Below are 15395 nucleotides of genomic sequence, written 5' to 3'. Positions count from 1 at the left end.
CATGATGTCTTCTCTCTTCTGTACGTGGCGATGGATCGTGATCGTGACCGCGCGTAGCAGTAGCCCCCTTTCTGGTCGAGTCTTTCACCGCGCCTCGTGTGCACATCTCAACCCAGCCCGACACGATCAACATCTGATGTAACAAAATAGTGACCAATGATGCCGGGGGCCTAAAAATAATGCGCCAAATCGATCCCCCCTCCAGCATCCAGGAGAGGAAACAAATTCAACGCAGACCCCGCGTCCACATCATTGCCCGGATTCCCATTCCAATAACTGTTGTCCGGCGTCGGCATCAGGGGCTCCGTCAGCCCCAAAAACGCCGAATCAATCTCGGCCAGTCGCGGAGACGGAGCGCCCTGCAACCCCTGGTGCTGCGAGACCGACCTGTCCCACGACTCTCGTCCCCTAGAGACGGCAGCGGCATGCGCTGGACTCCTTCTGGCGTGCTGGGACGAATCCCTCCCCCCCGGCGTGGACTCTCCGGGGCTTGGGCGCGGTTCTGAGGAGGGCACCAGGCCGAACAGTTGGCTCGAACTCTCGGTTCTTCGTAGACGTTCCTGAAGTTCTCGCCGCTCAAGATGCTCCAGCGCTGTCGTGAGCAGAGATTGGGCAATGAGTGAGTACTGGGCGGCGTGGCCGTCGGCTTTGGCAAAGTGATCGAGCGCCTGGATGGACATGCGGCAGTCCTTTTCGAGGATGCGGCCAAATCCGCCGAGGAGGCCGACGCCCAGGACGAGGGCCGAGGCGAACAACCAAGAGCTGCGAAACGGGCATTAGCTGTGCATTTTGCACTTCCCTGCCGTCGCGGCAGCCGGGGGACTTACACGATGAGCGGCGCCCTGCTATTCAGGATCCCTCGGTCAATCAGGTCGAGTATCGGGTCCATCATCAGGCTGGCGGCGCCAATACACGCATCGGCAAGTTTCGACTTCCCAGATGTAAGAGAGGGCCTCGGCGCCGCGGCCGGACCGTCGGATAGCCTGCTGACGAGCTCATACATGAGGAACGGCCTCGAGACTAGCATGACGGCATAGTAGTACGACGACAAGACCTTGCAGGCGCCGCTGATTTCGGCCGTGCCTGCATCGGCCCTACCTACAACGCCCTTGAGCTGCTGCAGCCAGCGGCCTGACCAGTCTCGCAGCTGATGTGATATTCCCTCAGTGAGCTGCAGGGAGACCTTGCGTCTGGAGTAAATCTCCACCACTACTCTCTCCGTGATGAGCAAGATCTGAACAGAGGCATTCAGCAGATCGAACGTCTCGGCGCCGCTGGCATCGAGGCTTCGGTACGAGACGGTGCAGTCGACATCCGAAGCGGATGGTGGCCTGCCCATGGATATGCTCAGAAATAAGTCTACTATCCGGACGCTCGTCCACAGTCGATCCCTCTGTCGGTGGACTTGGGCTCCGAATCGGGCATTCACCTCGGTTCGATGAATGCCGACGGAGTACGCCGCGCGGGCCGCTATGCCGAAGAACAGGAACGCGCCGTTTATTTGACACGAACAGAGCATGTACACGGAGATGAGGAGGAAGGCCCGAACCGTCCCAACGCTCAGATTGCTGCCCAGAGCGGCGTAAGCCTTGCTGCGCGCATACTCAAAGTAGCCCTGGGACAGCGCGTCGTGGTCCTGCAGGCTTCCGATGGCCAGGACGAGATAATTGACCACCGACGTCAATTCGTCCGAGGTCCGGTCGAGGCTCGCCCACAGCAGCAAGTCGTTGAGCAGCTTCGACCTGTCAAACAAGTCCACGAGACTGGTCGTCGTCACCAGGTAACTGGCAACGGCTGCTTCAAGATCAATGCCGCTGACGTCTGGCGCATCTCCAACTCCACGGCCATCCCGCGCCCTCGTCGCATATCCCGCGGGCGCGTTTTCCAGCACGGAATATCGACTGCTCTCTGGCGCGAAGGCGTGCTGTCCCACGCGGTTGGTCACCACCTGTCGGACGGACTGGAAGAAGGACAACGGGGCGCAGTCGCCGATGAATATCAATTCTCCCTGCGCGTCGCACAACAGCCGCGCTTCTCGGGGAACCTCTGTGTCGTCCTCCGCCGACGGCTCTGTCGGACCGTCCGCGGCTCCCTGGCCGTCCCCGGCGGTTCGCGCGGAAGGATTTCGCGCCCTCGTCGTCCCGACAGCGTGGCCAGCCGAGCGATTCCTTCGAATCCTTCCGCGAGCTGCCTGGTCAACATCCCTGGACGCTCTCCCGCTTGCCGCCCTCCTCCGCCGTTGTGGTGAGTAATGGCATGCCTGCGGCCGCTGCCTCCTTGCGCAGTAACCACAGGGTAATCTGCCATCGCACTTGACCTTTCGTGCCTTGCATCCGTCGCACGCATTGGCAATCCGGCTGCGGATGCACCGGGCCGGCCCTGGCTCTCCGGATGTTTGTCTGCCGTCGTTGTCCATTGATGTGCGGGCGCGTGGGTGCATGGTCGGATGTTGTTGGAAAGATGGGAGATGGGTGTGCGATGACGGAAGCACTGTATGGAAGCACTGTGCAGGGCCATCCGGCTGCGGAGGGAAGTTGCCACATCCATACGGACGGATGTCGGAGGTGTGAGCGCCTTGTTTCGGTTCACGGAGACGATGACCGGAACCTGGTCGGCTTCCTCAACCGTCTCTCTGTGCGCAAGTCCGCCGGCCATCCAATCCGGATTTCGTCCTGGCAGCAGCAGGTCATTTTCAGAGCCTCAGATGTTGCTGTTGGACAGATGCTGTCGGATTAGCGAGGTCGGACGTCAGGTAGGGAGGGCATTTTTTTGTTTATTTATTTATTTATTTACCGGAAATATAAATTCCAACTGGCCCCACAACACGGCCGAGTGTCATCCGAAGATCGGGGCTACCCTGTAGTTATTTTATTGCACTCAGGTGCTTCTACCCCTCTGATTCCGGGCCGGGACCCTGTATACCTGTCAACATTGCCAACTGTTTTTATTCTGGTGTGCGGTATGAGAAAAGCCTCCAAGCAAGAGCTAGTTCTTCTTCGTTTTTTTTTTTTCAATATCCGTATCCCGAGTTGTGCTGCATTGCCTTGGCCCCGGAGCATAGGTGAGCCTATTTCCTAATCATGTCAAGACGTAACCGACTCTGCATTAACTCCATCCAACTCAGTACAAAAGTAATAGCAAGCCAGCCATGGCCATGCAACCAATCGTTTATGATTTTCTTTTCTTGGTTTTTTTCTCGGTCCCATTGTATCCCACCATAAATGTAATGCACCCAAGGCCAAAAAAACAAATACATATTCGCAACTTGGCCGCCCATTAAACCGCGGACCAAATCCCGCGAGCAGTTTGACCAAACAACCCAAAAAAAAAATCAAAAAAAAAAATCTAATTCATCTCATTACGGTGTTTGCCAAAAAGAGGCTGCCTTTTCTCCAGCAGCCCCAAATCCCACCACCCGTCAATCCTTTCCAAGATAGTCTTGCGTTTGGGCCCGAACGCAGCCAGGGCAGGACTCAGCAACCCCAGTCCCACGGGCGACTTTGGCTGCGGCACAACAACAACAACAGCAGCAGGCGCAGGCAGCAATGGGGGGATGTTCTCGACAGGTCGAGGCCGAGGTCTGACGCGAGCTCGATTCTCGCCGCGTATCGTCGCCGCAGGGGCCGGCGGGGGAGGAAACGATGAATAGGCAGGCCCGCTAGCCGGGTAAGAAATGTTCATGCTGGCGGCGTCGTCACCGCCCGAGTCGCCATCATATCTCTTGTTCGGGTGAGCCATTGCCATTGTACCCAGGCTCTTTGCCCCTTGTAGCTCGCGCGGAGCAGCCCGAGGTGGCGCCTGTAATCTTTTCCTCACAGCCGGAACCTCCCCGCGGCCGTGGCCTCACTCGGAGTCCTTGGGAGGGGCCCGGTTGCCGCCCTTGACTCGTTTCCAGAGACAGGCAGATGTGACGGCGGACATGAAGTACAGGACGCAGAGGCATATGCTGAGGCCCCAGATGGCCTTGATCTCGAAGCAGGTGGCCTTGTCGGGGTCGACCCACTCAAAGTAGTCCCCGCGCGAGAGGTTGAGGAAAAGAGAGCGTATAAAGTTGGCCGTGTTGCCCTTGTCTGGGAGCGAAGGGCACGAGAGGTAACTGACGGGCTTGCCGACGACGCAAGCTACCACGATGGTGGCGAGGAGACAGAGACCATCGGCACCGGTGGAAATCAGGAGAGGAAGCATAGAGTCCCAGTACAGAATGTATGTGATGACGATGTAGACGGCAGTGATGCAAGCCTAGTAATTGATCCGGTCAGTTTCTCAATCTATACAATCGCCAAGGGGAGCAACGTACAACAACAAGCGTGCCGACCAACGCAGGCGGCGGCACGTAGCTGGCAGCCACCATCTCGGAGATGAAGTTGGAAGCCAGCCCGATGATTGTGACCAACGCAACGGCTTGTAAGGCCCGCATAGCCGTAAACGTCATGCCCAAGGCGCCCAAGGCGGGAGGAGCAGACATTCTAGCAGTAGTTCCGGCGGGGATAGCCAGCGAAAGCCGTGGTCTCGACGAGCGCTTGGCCGTGCAGAGAGGGAAATGCCTGGAATAGAACGGCAGAATAGCCGGCGAAGACGTGGAAGACGAAATCCTGAAATCGGTGCAGGGACCTTTTGCCCTACCGTGTAAGTGGTAAGCAAAGACTCGAAAACAAAAAAGATGTACGGGAGAGACGGGCTGGAGTTGGCGTGTCTCTCGCAGCCGAGTGAATATCCTGATCTTTTGATTGTTTTTTTTCCTTTCCTTTTTTTCCCACCCTCTTTGTTCCCCTTTTTTTTTCTTTTTCAAGAATACTGAGCGAATGAGACTGACAACTTGAATGCCGAGGCAGATTTTAATGAGCCCGAACCCAGAGAAGACAAGGTGCAAGACGGTAGGAGAAAAGAAGAAAGGGAAAGGAAAAGGAAAAGGAAAAAAAAAAAAGAAAAGATCTTCCAATACAGTTGTTGTTTTTGACTTGAGAGAGAAAAGAAGAACCAGGCTGGATGAAGCCTGAATGCTGGACTCTTTTATACCAGAAGGAGGGCCATGCATCGCTTCCCGCGACCTGCTCCGCCGAGTTGCTTTTTGAACGCAGCAACGTTGTCGTCTGCGCATACTAGTATGACTTTGTTCCATGGTATATGCCGTTTCATACCCCGAGCCTCTGGCGACTACGTAGCCCCGGGTTTACATTTCCATTGATGCTTGTCGACAGATACATCAGCGACAACTCACATTTTGAGAGGCTCCGCCAAGACGAGCATTTTTGAGACGTTGGCCCGCGTGGGCAGCCGCCAGGTCGACCAATCATTCTGCATCTGCCCGTGGGCACAAATGCCGGCGCCTACACAACCTTGCTGCACTCGCATCGTGTAAGCGCCGCCTGGCCGGGTTGGCTGGTCCTGGTAGCGGCAGTGGCAGAGACAGACCCAAACAATTGACTGATTGGGCTTGCTTGATTTCCATCGATTGCCACGAACCCACAAACCCGGCTGTGCATTGCCCGGCCGCGAGTAGGCCAAATGAGAGGGTTGATGGCGGGCAGCTTGGGTCCTGCAAGCCCTGACGGGACAGTTTTTGTTTGGCGACAGTGAGCTAAAAATGGATGCCATGGCTTGCAGAAGCCTGTCTTGACCTGAATCTAACGCGCCGAATGGTGCATTGCAATGACTGATGACTGAGTCTTGCTGGTCGAGCCTTCATCCCAGCTTAGACGGATGGCAACTGATAAGACGCGGGACTCGGGACTCGGGACTGATGGCTATCTCAATTTCATTTTCTTGCGCCGTACGCCTATCTCAAGGTCCTGCTAGGACATTCAAACATGCTTGCTCAACGTGTGCTCTGTGAATTAGCCACTACTAATCCACCCCAGCCGTCAGTACAGCGAGGTTGCCCGCCTGCAATTTCAGTCTCGCGTCCGAAGCCGTGGCCGGATCTGCGTATAAATGCGAAGAAAAATGATCCCTTGATATCGACCTAACCCAGCAAATCGCCAGATGCTGACCCGCCATTTCCAGCTGCCGGACTGGGCTGAGAGGAAACGGCTGGCGCTCCCCAGATACCGGCGCTGCTTTTTTCCCTGGCAAGCTGGCCCATGGCAGGCCCGCTGTTCGACTTTTCCGTCTTCTTGATACCAGCGCTAGCCTTGCCCCAGAGAGCACCAAATGCATCACCACCGCTGGAAGGGCCTGGCTTGGCCCCGGCACTGGTTACAGGCTTCATGTTCGCCATTGTTGTTGGCCCGGCCGAAGCTGTGTTGCTCGTAGCCGGCATGCTAGACGAAGCTGAGTTGGGTGCTTGAGATGAAACACCACTGTAATAATTGGGACCGGTCGGTTGAAAGCCACTCGGCTTAGGGAGCTGGACTTGACTCGCTGGGACTGCAAAGGCAGAGTAGTTGACGCCAGCGCCGGCACTGGGGTTGGGTGCGGGCGAGATGGACGAGCTACTGACCATCTGGCTGAGATTGGCAGTCTTCGGGGCGGACACTGGTTGGGGGGCGGCGAATTGTGCCGTCGAGGTAGCGGTTGACATGAGGGGAGCGGCCAAAGGTTGAGCAATTGGCTGAATTGCGGGTGCTGCAGATTGGAAGTCGTCAAATTCGTCATCATCTTCTGCACCGGTGTTGCCACTAGAAGGCCCGGCCAAACCGGCCAACCCTGGGCTTCGGGTCGCAGCTGGGGTTGCAGAGCTTGAACTCTGAACTGGTTCATCAAACGAGAACAGATCAACCTCAGGCTCCTTCTTCTTTGCTGGCGCGGCAGCTGTCGTCTTGGCAGAAGCATGGCCGGAGTTGCGCGTGGCTCTCGATGGTCTCTCGTCTTCGTTGAACTCGTCATACTCCTCAAACCTATCCGACCGGTCGGCACCACTGGCACCACCGCCACCAGACTCGCGATAGCCATCATGCTGGCCCCCGAAGCCGCCGCCATCTCCGTAGACGCCACCGGAGTAGCCACCGTAGTTTGCCGATTCACTCCCGAATCCGCCATATCTACCTCCGCTTCCGCCGGAGAAGCCTCCTCCAAAGGACATGCCACCTTCGACACCGGTATACTTGTTCTTGGTAGCCCGGGCTTTCTTCCGCTCAGATCGGATACGCTCAACGTCGCCCAGAAGCTCAGCTAATTCTTTGGCACGATTCCGCACGTTGAGGCCTTGGTCCTTGCCATTCTGATCGATGTAGTGAAACTGTCGCAGCATCTTCAAAAGAGTGATGTGCCCACGGGCATCATCAACAACTCGCTCAGAGCCATGCTTGATGAGGAACTCGAGCAGTTGCAGCGCCTTGTAGATTTGTCGCCACTCTTCGGCGGCCTTCTCGGTGAATCGGCGATAGATCATGGGCATAATTTCGTTGAGTGTTTGGCTGTTTTCATGGTCAGATATTTGAGTACAACAGTTGGTAAGGCCGCGTACTAGTTGAATGTGCCATTGGAAATTTCTTGCATCAGTGTCGACGAAGCGCCCCATGGTTCATTGTTGGTGGCCTCTCGCACCTATCGCGATGATGTCAGAGCCAAGCTTCGCACAATTGGCCTGTTTTCAGGTTATTACCTTCGCCTCCATTTCCGTATAATTCATGACCGCTAACAAGACAATGTTAGAAAGCCGCTCGTTGTGGTTGGGATATAGCTCAGTTGGTACCATTTTGGGCCTTTCGGAAACCTGCCTTGAGATCATACAAGGTGAGGTTGGAGACCGTGCTCTTCAGATCGTTTAAATCCATTTCAAAAGACTCAGAGGAAACACTAAACTCGGAGAGCGCGCGCCTGCCAATTTTTCCGAGGCCGTGATGTGTACGGGATAGAAGTTATTCGCGAGGGTGAGAGAGGTATGTATGGGCTTGGATGGACTGGGAACCCAAACCGTGACAGCTGGTGTCTGTCGGGCTGTTCACAGGGGTCCGCCGCCGAGCCTTGCGAGGAAGGGCAGTCACGTGACAGCCCCCAACTCAGCAGCGCAGAAGTAGTAGCTGCAAACTTAAGGGAGCTACGTAGAAGAAGGGGACATCAAAGTCCAAGAATTGTCTACGCGGCAACTTTGGTTCATAATTAGACCATAATACAGCTGCTTGGCTGCCTGTTGCGTGCAAGGTTTTCTTTTAATCGAGCTGTTTCGCTGATCTGCATTAGGTAAGTTACCAAGTGAGGTACTCATCAGCAAACGAGGTACCTGAGACTTCAGGCTTGCATTATGACACCGCCCGGCCAAAACTTTTTCCCCTTTCTCGCGCGTCTCTCTCTACCCAAATAGCTAGATCAGTCATCATCGACAAATTTCTCCAAGCTGTTTTTGTATTTCTACTGCATTATCAATACAAAGGTCTTTGCCTTATCGGTATGTGCGAGCGCTTTCCTTCTCGTCAATGTTCGATGCCCATGTCTATGTTGGCAGCAAACGATATGATTTCGGTCAGCACCAGAGGGGAGCTCGCCACTGCAGTCTCAAGCACGCGGTCAACGAGGCAATCGGCCACTCAAAGCAGGTCCAACCCATCGGCCGCGCAGAGCCCCATCGTTCATGTCCGAGCTGCAAGTTGGATCACATTTGTTGCTTCGTCGACGAGCCGTAGCCGAGTGAACTGCATTTGCCTGACTGCAAGCGACCGATTGGCTCTCGCGACCGATCCACTCCCGCCGACATGAACGAGATGGCTCTGGCTCGCATCAGCGCAGCACATGACGGCGAGGCATCTCTCCGGTCTGCCCGTTCCCGCGGAGCTGCTGACCGTAATGGCATACGTTGACGCCGTTCAAGCCATTGACAGCACGGGCAAAGCCAATTGCAGCTGCGGCTGTCGGACTCGAATGGACCAAGGACCAACACAACCCACAACCAACCAGCACGACGGCCATCTCTGCAGCTTGCCCCTTGTTGATACGGCTTCCCACAAACGTCGGACTGGCTTGCCCAGTCCACCAATGTTGAAATACGTCTGGCGTCTGGCTCGGTATTGTCCGACAGCCCCTGCGGGGAGAGCTGCTTGAGCGCTCAACCGATCCATGTCTGCTCCAACCAGCCGTTGCATTGCCTCCAGATGGGCTCCTTGCCAGCGCCTGGTTCCTTTTTTATTGGTCAACTGGTCGTTCCTCCCGCCACTGACATCTATTCTACCCCTCCAGCTGCCTCACAATGCGATCAACGCTGCTTCGACCCCTCCTACCCCGCCACACGCTTTGCGTCCCCGGCGCCAGATCTTTTTCTCTCCCTCAACTTGCATCTGCGTCAAACAGATTTCGAACCACGCGTTTCTTTTCTGTGACCTCTGCAGCCATGGGCAACCCGGTGTGAGTTTGCCATATCTTGTTCTCATGTCCAAATCACCAATTGATCTTTCGGACTACTTCTGACCTGGGAGGGCAGCTTCTTCGACGTTGCCTGGGAGGGCCCTGTCATGGAAGGTGGCAAGCCTACCAATGCTGTTAAAGGTATGTAACTTGATTTTTGGTGTCCTTGACCCCTCAATATGCCTTTGAATTATCATCATTTTCGCCAATTCACCCCGCCCTTGGAGGAGTCCAGTGCTGACGTGTCTGGCAAAACAGAACAGTCTGGTCGCATTGTCTTCAACCTCTATGACGACGTCGTTCCCAAGACCGCCAAGAATTTCCGCGCCCTCTGCACTGGTGAAAAAGGCTTTGGGTACTCGGGGTCGTGTTTCCATCGCATTATCCCCCAATTTATGCTTCAGGGCGGCGACTTTACCCGCGGCAACGTACGAAGAACTTGTACATTGTACTATTTGCTGGTTTCCAACAGAACACTGACCGACCTGTAGGGCACCGGTGGCAAGTCGATCTATGGTGAGAAGTTCGCCGATGAGAACTTCAATTTGAAGCACGACCGCGCGGGCCTGCTGTCCATGGCCAACGCTGGCCCCAACACGTAAGTGTCTTTTTCACGGCCAGAGTACCAATTCTGCGATTGTTGCCGACTTTTCTTGCCCGCATCGCCGTTAAAGGAACCAATTGGTTAACCCGGATCTGTGAAATCTGTCCAGAAACGGTTCTCAGTTCTTCGTCACCACTGTCGTGACCTCATGGCTCAACGGGCGACACGTCGTCTTCGGCGAGGTAGCTGATGAGGAGTCTATGAACATTGTCAAGGCCCTCGAGGCCACTGGTTCACAGAGCGGTGCTGTAAAGTATAGCAAACGCCCAACTATCGTGAAGTCTGGTGAGCTGTAAATTGTGACATTAGCCTTGCATTATTATCATCATCGTTTCCTTTTTTTCTGGGATGGAAAAGGGATATTGGATAAATTAATAGCGGCGGTTTACCATTGAGTGGCAGTTCATTCTGCCTAACGGCTGCCTTGCAATAAACTAAAAAGTCGAACTTGGTGACCCGCTGCTCGCCAAAACGGAACGTGACGTATTTCATATTGCATAACGTTTCGTCTTCAGCGGGTTTATTTCAGAGATGTGGTGTAACACAAAGAAGATGCCTAGTGGTGATAACTTTTTTGTCTACATTTTACCATGCGCCATGCCATGCTTGGCCAGACAAATCTGGCCGATTCCACAAAAACACATAAAAGGCCAGCCAAAACTCCGCAGCCATGCATACTATCCCGCAGCAGCACGAGGCAATGCCCCAAAACGACGGGGACCACAGTCCTGTAGTCATAAAAACAGATGCAGCACCACCCGGCCAACAATGCGCCATCCCACGCCGACATTTCCTAGATGGCATCAGACCCTAGCCACGTCTTGAAGTACTCGCAATTGCTAGGTCCCACAGGACCACCGTCCTCGCAAAGCTCGAAAACAGGACACTTGCCACAGGGTGCTTCCGTATAGGGGCTGAGGTACGGCTCTGGGTCGCCGCCTCTCCCCGTGGGATCTTCCCTCCCGGCCCAGTTCTGAGGCGATTGCCTTGCGACTCTCGAGACACGGTATCCCATCCGACCAGCAATCTTGATGGGTTCGATGAGGTTATCCCACACCAGCACGTCCACAAGCTTCTTGACATCCTCCTCCGACAAGATGGTATTGTTTGTGATGCCACTGCTCGACAAGAGACGAGCAATGTCTCGAACGGTCGGGTACGCCGTGTAGCCCGCAGGGAGAGGCAACAGAGCCGCCTCCCGTCTCGGAGCCGAGGCGCCGGCAGACGTCCTGGCGGCCTTGGCAGGCGGCCTGCTCATCTCGCTCGCGTCGCGCTTCTTGCCCCTGATGACGCCCTTGGCGGGCGCCTGGCTTCTGCCGCCGGCGACAGCGGCACCGCCGCCGTGGGTGCTCCGGTACCCGCTCTGGCGCTTGACGAAGTCGAACACGACGCGCTGCAGCTCCTCGATGAAGGCCTCGTCGAGGTTCTGGTCCGTGTACCACGGACCGCCGGTCGCGCGGTCGCTGGGCCGGATCGAGGCCTTGATGTACATCTTCTTGTTGGGGTGCTCGACGTTCTTGAACGGCGCGATGAGGCCCTTGGCCTGGAGCTGCTTGAGCGCGTTCTTCAGCACGCTGTCGTGCATGTTGAGTCGTTTCTGCAGGGTCTGCGACCATATCCCGTCGCCGCCCGAGTCGTCGACGAGCGAATACACCATGACCTGCTCGTCGGTGGAGCACTGCTTGTATCTGGCGGCGGCGGCGGTCAGCCCAGGGACTCGCCTCCGTCTGCTTGACCGGGGCGCGGTGCTCCGCGAGACTTACTTGTGTGCCTCTTGCGCGTCTCGCCACTTCCAGAGGACCTGGCCGCTGGCCTCTCTCATGGTGATGAAGAGCTTGTCGTCGCTGAGGGACTGCACCACCCGCGCCAGCAGCAGCAGGTCCTTGTTGGGGATGACGTCGAGTCGCAGCAGGTCGTCTTGCGAGAACAGGTCGTTGCCCGGGCCGGCCTCCTTGCACCGCTCGTACAGGGCTTCCTTCCAGACGGCGAGCTTGGCGGCGTCCGACTCGCTCTCGCTCCCGCTGCCGTTCCCGCCCGCGGCGACGGGTGCCGCTGAGGCAGGCATCTTTCGCGTCTCGGGTGACTCAGAACCGAGTCCTTTCGCCTGGGGCGGGGGGGTTTATGTGTGTTTTCCGACTCGGATGGGCGGGCGGGCGAGCGACAGAGTTGGATCGCAAGTATTTGCTACATCGGTGGAGGGAATCGTCCCGAGCTAGCGGCTAAGCGACAGCCTTTGGCTCAATTGTGAGGTTGGTGTCGGGACAGATCAAAAGGTGGTGTGGCGTGGGGTGTACAGTAACGGCAGCATCGAGCGGAAGCTGAATCTATGGGGGAGGGGAAAAAAAAAAAAAAAAAAAAAAGTTGAAGTCATGGTGGTTTGGCACAGCAGCCTCCAGCAACTACTTACGTACTCAAGTTGCTTACTGGGGGCGCGCACACTGGAACCGGAGCCAACTGGTGGAACCAGCTTGTGCAGGGTCCAAACTCCCAGTTCAATTCCACTTCTTAATTTGCAACGTCCCGCGCACCGTCTCTTCACAATGGACATGCGACGTACTCCCACCACTCCGAGTGCTCGTCTGCAACATCTCAGAACAGTAATCAGCCCTGTTTCATAGCTTAAATGTATACCGAAGAAAACCGAAAAAGAAAAGCCAATAAACCAAACGGCTCTGCTCGTGGTGAACCTCCCAACTAACTCTGTAGCACCGCTATGCCGGTACGCCGAAAACGCCGCGTTTGGCCAGCTTTGTCCCGTGATTATACAACACATCATGTCCACCCAATATGGCTTTGGAAACCGACCAAGTGGGACACGCGCTGCAAGTTTTGCAAAACACAACACACCTCACGCTGACCAGTCAAGCCCTCTATCCAGCTCCTCTTCAGAGGAGGGCCTCTGCTACTTGGATGCTTCTTCCGCAGCCTTGTCCTCGGACCTCCCCTTGTCATCGACTTCCATAGCTTCTGTGTCGGCTTCAGTTGTTGCCTGAGCATTGCCCTCTTTCTCAGCCGCCTCTTTCGACGCCTGTTCAACGCCAGGCTTTACGCTGGCCTTGGCTTCTGCCGTCTCTCCAGCCTCGGAAGGCCTGCCTGACTCCGTGGCGGCGGCCTTCTCCTCTGCAGGCTTCTCCGGCTGCTTCGCGTCCTCGGGCACGGATTCAGGTTCGCCGTCTTCCTGTTTGATGGTGGTTTCGTCCTCGACACCCGAGCATGTCATGCCGACATCACCGTCAGCATCGAGCTTATCCTTCTCAAATTCCTCTTCTTCTTTTTCTTCTTCTTCCTCTGCAGTCTGATTCTCCTGCTCATCCACCGCTCCGACATCCTCAATAGTGTCATCATTCACGTCGTGAACTTCGGCATCGACAGCCTCTTTGCTGCTATCGTCCCGCTTCTCGATAGGCGACTTGCTGCGCGAATCCCCTGCTGCATCAGTATTCTTGAAGTCATTGAAAGCCCGCTTGTTTCCACCGTTTCGAGTCGCGCCATTTGCCGCAGCCGTTTCGTCGTCATCGCTGGCCTCGAACTCGGCTCCATTCTCCACATGCTTGTCCCAGCGATGCTCCGTCATTCGGACGTCCTTGTTTTCGTCCTCATCTAGGTCATCCAGTTCGGCCTCTTCTTCATCCGTCATGCCACCAAACGGCTTGCGCGGCACGTCCTGCATCTGAACCGACGGAGCAGGCCCAGTCTGACGAAGATTATCAATGACTGCGGCAGTGATCTTATCTAGATACTCCCTGCTGTTTGAGTTTTCCATGTTAGAGGCTCGCACGTTCAGCTCGAAGTCTGGAGCATAGTACTGTTTACCAAGTTAGCCATCGCGGTCCGGGGCGGCGGCAATTTAAACGACAACTTACTTCGTAGTATTCATTGTATGGCAAAGTGCGGTTCATTTCCTGGCCAACCAAGACCCCGGTCTCGTATGCCCACGTACGGGCAACGTTTCTCATTGTGTAACCACCGCCACCGAGGACCAACGTGGGTAGCCCGAAGCTCTTGACGTAGTTGACGCAGTTGGCGTGGCCATCCATGCTCAGGTTAAAACAACCCAGACGGTCGCCAGATAAACTGTCACCGCCGCACTGGAGTACAACGGCTTCCGGCTGATAATACTTCATGACGCTTTCGATGACTGGCTCAAAGATGGATTTGTATGTCTGGTCGGTGATGCCGTCGCGCAACGGAAAGTTTACGGAATAATTCTTCCCCTGTCCGATACCGATGTCGCGCAACTCGCCGGTGCCAGGAAAGTATTCGCCGTATTTGTGGAAGGATACTGTCATGACGCGGTCGGTCGTGTAGAAAGCTTCCTCGACGCCGTCACCGTGATGTACGTCAATATCGATGTAGAGGACGCGCTTCATGAATCGGAGAAGCTCGAGAATGCCAAGCACAATGTCTGTTTTTTTCGTTTTTTGTTTTGGTTAGAGGTCCCCGGCTTGGTGCGTGGCGGTGGCAGGGCATACCGTTGACATAGCAGAAACCACTGGCTTCGCACTTTTTGGCGTGGTGAAGACCACCAGCCCAGTTAATGGCAATGTCGCATTTTTGTCTGTTCAATCGAGCAGCGCCCTCCATGCTCCCACCCGCGCTGATGCCACAAAACTCGAACAATCCGTCAAAGACGGGACAGTCGTCGCCGACGTTGTATTTGCCCTGCTCACGCATGTAACTGTCCATGTTGTCGGGCGTGACCTTTTGCAAGAAGTCAATGTAGTCATCGGTATGAAACTGTGTCATTTCGCCCCTGGTCGCAGGTTTGGCGCGCTGATGCCGAGTCAGCCTTCACTGTTCCTGGGGTGATGACGACGAAACCAGAACTCACGTAAATTTCCATCTTCTGGTATAGATTGTACTGCATGATCAAGCTGTGCGCAAGGCGAATTCGATGGGGTTTCATAGGATGGCCAGTGACATAGGCATAATTACCAATATCTGAATCGTAAAAGTAGGCCACCTTCTTCGGCGAGGAGCCGTTGAGGGCGACAGAGCCCAACTGGGCCTGGGCCTGGGCCGAGTTAGAGTCGCCCATCGCGGCTGGGGTCGTGGGATTTTGAAGCCTAGGAAGTCGAGAAAGAGAGCCTGCAAGATAAGGACAAATGAAATTCTTCTATAGGGCAGGCTGCATTGTGAGGGAAAACCGCAAGTCGGGACAAGTTGCAGAGCTTGAGGGACGCCGTCGCAAGGAAAGTCGCGACAGCCCTCGCGCCGATTTAGGATGGATGATACGGACGGATTAAAGTTGAGGCGGCAAGGCGAAGGCTTCTCTTCTCGATGTGGTGGCGCAGGGTCAGGGAAAAGCCCGGTGCAGCCAGCCATCCTTGACCAGCGAGCCACGTGACTTCATTACTCAGCCCGGCACTCCAGAACAGGCTGCCGACGGCTGGCGTCAACCAACCCAAGCAAGGTGAGAGAGCCAGCTCCACCGGAGCGAACTCTCAACACAACCACGCTACGTCGAGGATATCAGAACCTGATTTCCAGGCAGTGGGCTCTATCCGTACCTACA

General features: G+C 55.6%; 6 protein-coding genes across 6 annotated transcripts; 1 reads left to right on the top strand and 5 right to left on the bottom strand.

Moving 5' to 3' along the window:
- Positions 1-170: 170 nt before the first annotated feature.
- On the bottom strand, positions 171-2440 carry MAM_07435 (uncharacterized protein; the record flags this gene model as incomplete). The annotated part of the gene is made up of 2 exons (XM_040826233.1): positions 171-762; positions 828-2440. 2 exons carry the CDS (start codon positions 2438-2440, stop codon positions 171-173), a joined length of 2205 nt encoding a protein of 734 aa, XP_040675746.1.
- A 1403-nt stretch (positions 2441-3843) lies between these two features.
- Positions 3844-4465, bottom strand: MAM_07434 (uncharacterized protein; the record flags this gene model as incomplete). Its single annotated transcript, XM_040826232.1, has 2 exons — positions 3844-4239; positions 4298-4465. 2 exons carry the CDS (start codon positions 4463-4465, stop codon positions 3844-3846), a joined length of 564 nt encoding a protein of 187 aa, XP_040675745.1.
- Positions 4466-5962: 1497 nt separating this feature from the next.
- On the bottom strand, positions 5963-7636 carry MAM_07433 (epsin domain containing protein; the record flags this gene model as incomplete). Its single annotated transcript, XM_040826231.1, has 3 exons — positions 5963-7355; positions 7406-7485; positions 7544-7636. The coding sequence occupies 3 exons, from the start codon at positions 7634-7636 to the stop codon at positions 5963-5965; spliced, it is 1566 nt and encodes a 521-aa protein (XP_040675744.1).
- A 1626-nt stretch (positions 7637-9262) lies between these two features.
- MAM_07432 (peptidylprolyl isomerase) lies at positions 9263-10176 on the top strand (the record flags this gene model as incomplete). The annotated part of the gene is made up of 5 exons (XM_040826230.1): positions 9263-9276; positions 9353-9417; positions 9535-9704; positions 9768-9874; positions 9990-10176. 5 exons carry the CDS (start codon positions 9263-9265, stop codon positions 10174-10176), a joined length of 543 nt encoding a protein of 180 aa, XP_040675743.1.
- A 497-nt stretch (positions 10177-10673) lies between these two features.
- On the bottom strand, positions 10674-11945 carry MAM_07431 (DNA-directed RNA polymerase III subunit RPC6; the record flags this gene model as incomplete). Its single annotated transcript, XM_040826229.1, has 2 exons — positions 10674-11568; positions 11644-11945. 2 exons carry the CDS (start codon positions 11943-11945, stop codon positions 10674-10676), a joined length of 1197 nt encoding a protein of 398 aa, XP_040675742.1.
- An 837-nt stretch (positions 11946-12782) lies between these two features.
- MAM_07430 (histone deacetylase RpdA/Rpd3) lies at positions 12783-14918 on the bottom strand (the record flags this gene model as incomplete). The annotated part of the gene is made up of 4 exons (XM_040826228.1): positions 12783-13685; positions 13744-14285; positions 14353-14653; positions 14712-14918. The coding sequence occupies 4 exons, from the start codon at positions 14916-14918 to the stop codon at positions 12783-12785; spliced, it is 1953 nt and encodes a 650-aa protein (XP_040675741.1).
- Between the last annotated feature and the right edge of the window lie 477 nt (positions 14919-15395).

The sequence above is a fragment of the Metarhizium album genome, assembly GCF_000804445.1.
Source record: "Metarhizium album ARSEF 1941 chromosome Unknown scaffold_31, whole genome shotgun sequence".
In the NCBI taxonomy this organism is placed as follows: domain Eukaryota; kingdom Fungi; phylum Ascomycota; class Sordariomycetes; order Hypocreales; family Clavicipitaceae; genus Metarhizium; species Metarhizium album.
Note: the sequence above shows the minus strand (reverse complement) of the source record. Positions and strands in the feature narration are given on the sequence as shown.